At 44.8% G+C, this 9,648-nt stretch overlaps 1 protein-coding gene across 2 annotated transcripts; it reads right to left on the reverse strand.

The window, feature by feature from the left end:
• Positions 1-286: 286 nt before the first annotated feature.
• ISCA2 (iron-sulfur cluster assembly 2) lies at positions 287-8,331 on the reverse strand. Of its 2 annotated transcripts, none has more exons than XM_066612066.1 (4): positions 8,257-8,331; positions 4,810-4,975; positions 2,022-2,137; positions 287-1,146 (listed from the first exon to the last, which is right to left on the reverse strand). In XM_066612066.1, the coding sequence occupies exons 1-4, from the start codon at positions 8,313-8,315 to the stop codon at positions 972-974; spliced, it is 516 nt and encodes a 171-aa protein (XP_066468163.1). In that variant the 5' UTR covers positions 8,316-8,331; the 3' UTR covers positions 287-971. The 2 variants fall into 2 exon arrangements, with proteins under 2 accessions (XP_066468163.1, XP_066468164.1); XM_066612067.1 differs by having other exon boundaries at positions 4,810-4,972; positions 8,257-8,323.
• Between the last annotated feature and the right edge of the window lie 1,317 nt (positions 8,332-9,648).

The raw sequence follows: 9,648 nt of genomic DNA on the forward strand, positions 1-9,648 counted from the left end.
CTTGCATTGTAAAAATATTCCCACTGCCAAATGCCAAGAAAACCACTTTAGAGAATGTGTATTTGACACTTCTTCTAGCAGGCCAAATTCCCCCAAAAACTCTACAAACTCTCTTTTTCTTCTTCTCCTTTCTGTTGACCATACACAAAGTAGAACTTTGTCTTGCTTACTGGCAACACTCTTCTGCATAGGTTGATGGAGCACAAACAGGGGGAAGATCTCCTGCTGAAGATTCAAACTGATGGGGGAATGCAGAGACCAAACCAGAAACAGAAAAACAGCAGAAGGCGGCAACCATCTGAGAATTTTACATGACGCATTTGGGTCTCTATTATACAAAGATCACATCTGAGCCCTCTGCATACATATATGGTTCCACTGACCCCAAAGTTTTATACAAAGATACAATTTGTTCAAATCTTGTGCACATACACCAGAACATGTTTTCCAGGGTCCCAGGTAATGCTACATATGTATGACCATAAGCTCCACGCAAATGGTACATATGAAAATGTAGTGGTCAGAAACAGAACTAGTGGCTTCCAAACACTCCTTCACTGCATTCATTAGGCTATAAAGGAACATATAAAAGGGGCTACTAACATTCATGAAAAGTTATATGTAACAGAAATGCACTTTTTTAAAAACTAAAATTATGTATGTGCAGATATCTCCCAATGTGACAGATTGTTTCAAACACAATGTAAGATGTCAGTAAGAGTCTTATTAGAAAGGACATGGATGTAGAAAGAACAATAGGGGAAACATCCACGGTGTATCAAGTCCTGGAGAGATTTGTTCCTGTCTGAGGTCCAGTTCAGATGAACATAACCATGATTTCAGGAAATTTGCTTGCATTCTGCAACAGCCTACACCAGCTGCTGTAGAAAGCTGAAGGCAACCAGGGAACCAGCAACCAAAAAGGGCTCTGCGACTCAGGATTCCACCAGAAGCTACAAGGAAAAGTTTGATCAGAGCTTGACTGAGAAGGATGATCCACATGAACAACCTTGCTCAGCCTGTGGATTATTCACCACCTGAAATGAGCTGCGAATTAGCTCCTGGTTGAAGTCCACCATTGCTCCTTTCACAAAGTTTAGGCTGTCCAAGTCTACAACCACACGAGCACCATCTTGTTCAAAAACCCTAAAGAGAGAGAGAAAGAGAGAGCGCAAGCCAATAAGGGCACTTGTAAAAAAGCTTTGAAAGACAACAGATACATATCTGTCCCTGCATCCAAGCCACACACCAACAAATCTTCAGGATGTGCTGCAAATGGTTTGCAGGTGTGCTGTGGAAGATTGGGGAAGGGCATATATTAGTCAGGCCATTTGGACATGTGAGCCCCCAGCCAGCAGGGCAGTGTGCCTTGTCAATTAAAAAAAAGGGGGGGGGGAGAACAACTGATGGTGTGCCTTAACAATTTTAGTGACTTCTCAGCATGCCATGAACTGAAAAAGTTTGAAAATCACTCACCTAGAGAATGGGGCTGGCTCCCTCATAAGCTCTCTTGCCCTTTAAGATTAGCAGGTGAGGGCCTGCTCCACAGTCTACCTAGCTGAGATCAGAACTGCTAGGAGCAGGGCTTACTTGATGCTAGTCCCTACAACTCTTGTCCATCTAAGAGAGGCCTGTCATAGTTGGATCTGTGAACTTTGTGTGTTTATGAGTTTGCTAGTACTCATTAATGTGTGTAAAGCTTCCTCATTTAACAAGCTATTATCTGGCCCATGTTCCTATTTTTAATGGATTTTATTTTATCTTGTTGAGTTTATTATTATTTTGTAGGATGCTTATGTTTACTAACTGTCTGCAATCTCTAAAGGAAAAATTCAGATCCCATTTGTAGAAGTAAATAAAATGATCCAGTGAAGGATTTTGCCATGGGACTTGGAGATGAGATACACAAGACCAATAGCAGAAAACAATACAAAAAAATTCTCTATACAATTGAATTCATTTGTTTTCTCTTAGATACACACAGCTTCCACTCCCAAACAGCAAGTCATCTAGGCCCCCACCTGTCATCAGAATTGACAACTGTATCCAAGGAAAATTTGTACTGGAAACCAGAACAGCCACCTCCTTCCACCTGCAGCCTCAGGAATTCAGACCCTTCTGCAATCTCCAAAAGCCTCTATTAAAACAGAAAAGCAATGAGCTAAAACTTGGGCACGATTCATAGGCAAATATGTTATTTGATTTTTCTCTGTAAACCGCTTTGTGAACTTTTTGTTGAAAAGCGGTATATAAATACTGTTGTTATTTATTATTATTATTATTATTATTATTATTATTATTATGTAACAGTCACTTGAAATTTTATCTCAAACTAGAAAGGGCCTGTAAAGCGATAGTGAGCAGCAGCAGACAAAAAGCAACAGAAGAGTACAGAACAGAAAGGCAAATCACACTGGCCTGGCAGCACATTCTTCCACTCCTACTAAAAGGAACATCTTGATCTTATTTTTAAAAAAGCGCTGTTACCACAAACCTTAAGACTAACTTCCATAACCCTGTGGTTCTCAAACTCTCAGGGAGTTTGAGGACTGCAGTAAGTGCCTGTGTGGGAGCGGGGAAGGCAGTGGAGGCAGGGGGAAGGCAGCAACGCAATTCCCAGGATCATGTCGCTAAGGGGGCTGCAGGGACTGGCATTTACTTACCAGTCCCTGCAGCAGCCTCCCGTGGGTGCAGGGAACCCTGCACAATCCTCCGCAGGGCTCCCCAAGTGTCAGAAAGTGGAAGCAGAATGATCGTGCCCCACCTCAGCAAAACTGGAAGTGGAGCACAATCTTTCCACTTTTACTTTTTGAAGGCTGGGGAGCCCTGCAGAAGGTCGTGCAGGGCTCGCCGCACCCCCAGGAGGCTGCTGCAGGGACTGGTAAGTAAATGCCAGTCCCTGCAGCCCCCTTAACAACGCAATCCTGGGGATCACATCACTGCCTTCCCCCTGCTCCCACTCCTTAAGGGGAAAGACTCCAGGGCCCTCAGGCTGGGGCATCATGACGCCCCAGTTTGAGAACCACTGCCATAACCCATTTCCAAAACAGACTGAAAGCAAACCCTACCTCTGTGTGTCAGCTCGAATTGGATACTCAGCCACAAACCTAGATCCCAGTATATTATAGCACTGCCAATTTTTTGTACCCAGTAAGCATCAAGCCATGCCATGCTAATGTGGGCAGGTTATAGAGACTTAAAGCACAGATTACAGATTTATCTATACACATATTTTATAGATTCACACAAACAAGCAAGTTGCATGAACACATTAAGCCAGTGGTACTCAAACTTTTCCAGGCAGTGGCTCCCTTGACCCCCGGGCTGTTGGCCATGACTTCCCATCATGTTCCTGATGGCTGGAAGTGACATCATTAAACAGGAAGTGGCCAGAAATATTAACTATATTAATATTAATTATATTAATCATATCATTAATTAAATGCAGATCTTAAAATATATTATTAATACACAGCAATATACATGCTTTACAAAGGATCAGCTGCTGATCACTGTTGGAAACAGGATGCTGGAGTAGGTAGATTTGTTTAGTCCAGGAAGACTCATTTTTTAAACTTTGTAAGCATACCAATAGAATTGTTTTATCAAATGAACTTTGTGAACAACCAGTCTGACCAACATTACACACACACACACACACACACCCCTGTGGACCCCAATTCAACTAGTCATTTCTCCCATTCTACTTGGATAGAATTGAACCCTTTATTAATTTAATTAAATTTTTCCAGCAGCTGGTGGGGACAACAAAAATAGACCATGAAAATATTTCAGAGCTGATAAAGGTTTGGTTAGGAAGCTGATTTGTCTCCTATACTAGGAGATGCACAGTTCAATCTTATGCATGTCTACTCAGAAGTAAGTCCCATTAGAGTCAATGGGGCTTACTCCCAGGAAAGCATGGATAGGACTGGGCTGGCAATCATTTAATCAATGGCTGATAAGTATTCCTTTCAAATAGCAAGATTCATCACTTTAAAAATACAGCCTCTCCTCTTCAGTCAAACAAGATTAATAAATCACTTTAAAAACTGCTCCCTTTTTCTGCTCTTGGTGAAGTAAAGTGTGTGCTTCTCTCTCCCCCCCCCCTTTGCCAACTGCATGGAAACAACTTTAAGACCCCTGGGAAGTGTTTTATTTAGGGAGGGGGAGGAACGCAGGAAGGTTTGAAGATTGAAAGGGGGGAGTTGAAGAGGGAGGGGGTTGAAAAGAGAGATTTCACTTTGATGAGAAGTGATCCCAGGCTGGGAACTAGGAACCAACCAGACAAGGATCAAGGAGGGTTTTTTCTGACAGTCAGCAAGGGCAAGGACTGCAAAATGAGCATGCTCGTTACTTGCCAGGAGGGGGTTGGAGTCAAAGAGCTTTGGAAACAACATGCAGCAAACACAGAAGGCGGCAGCCTTGGAGTGGAGGGAGAAGAGGGAGGGGCAGCAGCAGCCACTCTCACAGACACTCTCGGAGGGAGCAGCTGAGCAACTCCTGTTTCTTCTGCTTTAAAAAAAAGCACAGAAGACGGGCTCATATTCTGCCCACGGGTGTGACTGTATCGCTGCAAGAGGACATCCCGCGCCTCCCCTTTGAGTTCCTGGCACCTCCCTACGCCACGCCTCACAGTTTGAATAACACTGCATTAAGCCATTTCTGCCCAACGTTACATATACACAACAGGGACCAAATGTGTACACCTGTGGGCCGGGCAAAAATGGATTAAGCACCAGACAACTTTGCAATCCAGGAGGCATTAAGACATTACATATGGCACAAAGGCCTGGCAAAGAGCAATACCTTCACACAGCTCGCACTGAGGTGGATCTGTCCCTCATCAGAAGCACTCTGGGTCTCTCCGTGGGTAGAGGATGCTACCGGCTGCACTCTTATCCTTGGCACATGGGCCCTGTTCTGTGAGACATGTGGTAGGACTCTCACCAGATGCCAGACAGCAAGAGAACTGCTGTAGGGGAAAGATGAAGAATTAAAAGTATAACTTGCTGAACATAAAATAATGAGTATGGGCCACAGCAAAGTGGCAGAACACCTTCTTTGCATGAAGGAAGTCCTAGCTTTTACCCCTGGCAACTCCAGATAGGGCTGGGAAAGATGCCTGAAGAACATGTCACCAGTCAGTGTAGAAAATACTTATCTAGTTAGACCAATACTCTGTCTCAAAACAAGGCAGTTTCATATGTTTGTGCAACTATAAGTTGGAACCAAGGCTGTGGAACTAAGGAAAGCATCTACCACACTTTTTCCAGCACATAAAAGCAATAAGCTCTTCCTTGGAGGACACAGGCAGTTTGGATCAGATTGAACGGTTCTTTATCTTCTTACTGCACACTAGGGAAGGAAAGCAATCACATCACATCACCTTTCCTAAGTGCCTCAGCTCACTGAGCAGAGGAAAGGACATGCTTGTATGCTTTGTATCTTTTAGATACAAAGAGCTTTCAGAGCACAAATCACAAAGGATACCACATAAAATCCTTTGTACTCTACATCTTTTTAGTCTATGCAAGGGAGAATAAGGGATTTTACTTATGCTGTAAAATCCTGAACATCTGTAACTGCTGAATATCAGGAGGAGGAAGAAACCAAAACAACCTGGGGAGTAGATCTGGGTCACTTTCTTAATCCCACTCATTTATGAGATGATGTTCAAGTTAGGTCTGTGCCCTTACTACTAGGTTTGTAATCACATTCTCCAAAGGCTCAGCATAGACTAAGGAATGCATTTCTTTCTAGACACATTCACTCTGCCCTCAGTATGTTTTCTGAATGCTCCTTTCTTCATTCTACTCTTTTTCTAGCTATTTATTCATGAATATACTTTGCCACTTAAGTAAACTCAGGGGAACACATAACTGTCTTCTTTCTATAGCTACAGAAGACTTATTGTGACAGTGTTTGTGATCATCTGATCAGAAGGGAGAAGCTGTCACCTATAATAACTTTATCACAATCTTAATTGCTTCAGTGAAATTGAGAAGCAGATGCCTATTCATGTTAGAGGGGAAATTGTAAACCATTTGACTGAAATGAGTAGTAGTTACTTTCATCTGCTCCCTGGCACTGGGCAGCCTTAGGTACATCACAAACCAAACCATCATCTGTAGTTATTTTTCCCACTGTACTGCTGTCATTATCCATATGCTTGAACCTTTCCTGAACCCTGCTAAGTTCCTGGCCTCAACACAATCTTCTGATCGTGAGTATCTTCTGATTGTGAGCCTAATTATGCAATACAAGAAGGAGGACTTATTTTCATCTTCAGCCTTTCAATTTTTCTTAACAACCCCTTTGTTCTTCCCTAGACCATTTTCTGTTTTGTTTCATGACTCCTTCTCTCAGTGAGCAGAGTAGCGATGCAACATTATTACAGCACAGTACACGTAAGGTCAATATATAGACTCTGTGTGACTGCTTCAGCCACTGGCTTAGGACCTGCACTTCTTCCATATCACTAAAGAACAAGCATTTATACATTAGCAAAACTGCCACTGATTTCACCTTTTTAATTTTTCTTTTCCTTTTTTCAAACATGGAAACAGATTGAGACAATATTTTTGCTGCAACAGATTAACATGGCCAACCCCCTAGAGACTGAAGGACTGTTCTCACCAATGAAGGTGACATGCCTCATAGCATTGTATTTTCCACTGTCATTTTATCTCTAAAATCTTCAAAATATTAGCTTCAAACCATTGCTCTGTGAAGGAGGAAACAAACTGCAATTGAATTAACACAGATTGCTCAGGCCATATGGTGTTGGAGAATCACTGGTCATCTTAAAACTCATTTTCCCATTACAGGTTGGGCATCCCTTATCCAAAATGCTTAGGTCCAGAAGTGTTTTGGATATTGGATTTTTCCATATTTCCAAATACTTACATATACATAATGAGAGATCTTGGAGATGGGGCCCAAAATTCATTTATGTTTCATACACATGTAGCCTGAAGGTAGTTTTATACAATATTTTAAATAATTTTGTGCATGAAACACAGCTTGTGATTTTATGTCCTTAGACCAAAAAAAAAGTCACATTGGCACTCAAAAAAGTTCCGTATTTTGGAATATTCTGTATTTCAGAATTCTGGATAAGGGATGTCCAACCTGTAGTAATACCATAAGAAGAGGAGCCCTGTTGGATCAGACCTAAAGCCCACCTAGTCCAGCTTTCTGTATCTCACAGTGGCCCCCCAGATGCCTCAGGAAGCACACAAGACAATCTGCATCTTGGTGCCTCCCTCACATCTGGCATTCTGAGGTAGCCTACCTCTAAAACCAGGAGATTACCCATACCCATCATGGCTTGAAACCTGTGATGGACTTTTCCTTCAGAAACTTGTCCAGTCCCCTTTGCAAGGCATCCAGGTCAGATGCCATCATCCCATCCTGTGGCAAGGAGTTCCACAGACTAATAACATGGTGAGTAAAGAAATATTTTCTCTCCTCTGTCCTAACTCTTCCAACACTCAGTTTTAGTGGATGTCCTCTGGTTCTGGTGTTGTGCAAAAGGAAAAACAGCATCCTTCTAAACATGTTATCCACCCCCCTTTGTATGTCTCAATCATGTCCCCTTTCAGGGCAAAGGTGACCTACCACAAAGGTTAGGGGAACAGGAGGAATAAAGCAAGCAGCCCCCCACTTTTTTTTAACCTTTTGTTCCCCTATTAGCCACAGAGCCAGATGGAGTACAGGAACATAAAACACACTGGAATATGTTTCTTAGCTTCAAAAGCCTCTCAGTCTTTTGGAGTGGATAGGATTACTCCCAGGAAATCCTATCCACTTTCCTGGGAGTAAGCCCCACTGACTCTAATGGCATTTACTTCTGAGTAGACATGCAGAGGATTGGCCTCTTAGGCTCCAGTCCTACCCACGCTTCCCTGGAAGTAAGCCCCATTGACTCTAATAGGATTACTTCTGAGTAGACACGCCTAGGCTGGGGCTCAAGCAGGGAGGCTTGGAAAGCCATTTGTTGACAATGGGACAACAGAGGTCATCCTCCATCTCCCAGCCTGATTCTTCTCTTAGGTGCCGACCAGAGACGTGGAGACTCTGAAGAGGCCACGCCACAGACCCCCCACGAGGCCGGGGGCAGGTGCACCGCCCTTGGCGGGGCTGAGGAGGGAGAGAGGCGGCTGAGGAACAGGCTCTCGCCTCAGGGGGCCGCTGAGGGAGAGGGGGCCGCAACCGAGCGCCGCGTCAAGCAGAGAAACGAGCCGCCACTACCTGCTCTGCCCATACGCCTTCAGAGTCCTAAAGCAACAGACCCCAGCCAGGGCCGCCATCTTGCTCCTCCTCCCTTCTTGCACCACCATTGGCAGAGGCATGCCTTACGTCCCGCCTCCCCCGAACGTCGATTGGTAGGGAGGCTTGTTCTTCTGTGAAGAGTGGCGGAAAAGGAAACGTGGCTTGGCCACGCCCCATAAGGGCAGGCGAAGCGGAACTCCGCACGGTTCAGTGCGCAGCTGCGGAGTTTTGAGTGGGTGCAGTTCTGTCAAGCTTTTAACCCATTTCTGCCCCGCCCGCAGTTCTACACATTTGGTCCCTGTTGGGTACATGCAACACTGGGCAGAAATGACTTTCAGCCCAATCCTATCCACACTTTCCTGGGAGTAAGCCCATTGACTCTAATGGGATTACTTCTGAGTAGACATGCACAGGCTTGGGCTCTTAAGCTCCAGTCCTATCCACACTTTCCTGGGAGTAAGCCCCATTGACTATAATGGGACTTACTTCTGAGTTGACATGCACAGGCTTGGGCTCTTAGGCTCGTCCTATCCACACTTTCCTGGGAGTGTGACTATAATGGACTATAATGGGACTATAATGGGACTATACTTCTATTTGTATTGGCAACCTTCAGTCTCGAAAGACTATGGTATCGCGCTCTGAAAGGTGGTTCTGGCACAGCGTCTAGTGTGGCTGAAAAGGCCAATCGGGGAGTGACAATCCCTTCCACACCGGGAGCAAGTGCAGTCTGTCCCTGGTCTGTCTCCCTGGCTATGGGCCTTCCTTCTTTGCCTCTTAGCCTCAGACTGTTGGCAAAGTGTCTCTTCAAACTGGGAAAGGCCATGCTGCACAGCCTGCCTCCAAGCGGGCCGCTCAGAGGCCAGGGTTTCCCACTTGTTGAGGTCCATCCCTAAGGCCTTCAGATCCCTCTTGCAGATGTCCTTGTATCGCAGCTGTGGTCTACCTGTAGGGCGCTTTCCTTGCACGAGTTCTCCATAGAGGAGATCCTTTGGGATCCGGCCATCATCCATTCTCACGACATGACCAAGCCAACGCAGGCGTCTCTGTTTCAGCAGTGAATACATGCTAGGGATTCCAGCACGTTCCAGGACTGTGTTGTTTGGAACTTTGTCCTGCCAGGTGATGCCAAGGATGCGTCGGAGGCAGCGCATGTGGAAAGCGCTCAGTTTCCTCTCCTGTTGTGAGTGAAGAGTCCATGACTCGCTGCAGTACAGAAGTGTACTCAGGACGCAAGCTCTGTAGACCTGGATCTTGGTATGTTCCGTCAGCTTCTTGTTGGACCAGACTCTCTTTGTGAGTCTGGAAAACGTGGTAGCTGCTTTACCGATGCGCTTGTTTAGCTCGGTATCGAGAGAAAGAGTGTCGGAG

This window comes from Tiliqua scincoides, chromosome 1, assembly GCF_035046505.1.
Source record: "Tiliqua scincoides isolate rTilSci1 chromosome 1, rTilSci1.hap2, whole genome shotgun sequence".
In the NCBI taxonomy this organism is placed as follows: domain Eukaryota; kingdom Metazoa; phylum Chordata; class Lepidosauria; order Squamata; family Scincidae; genus Tiliqua; species Tiliqua scincoides.

Coding starts and splice junctions, on each gene's coding strand:
- ISCA2 (XM_066612066.1), bottom strand. CDS start 8,315: ATGGCGGCCCTGGCTGGGGTCTGTTGCTTTAGGACTCTGAAGGCGTAT. Junction 2,138..4,809: donor TCAGTGCGAGCTGTGTGAAG/GTATTGCTCTTT, acceptor CTGTTTTAATAG/AGGCTTTTGGAGATTGCAGA. Junction 1,147..2,021: donor GTTGTCAATTCTGATGACAG/GTGGGGGCCTAG, acceptor CTCTCTCTTTAG/GGTTTTTGAACAAGATGGTG.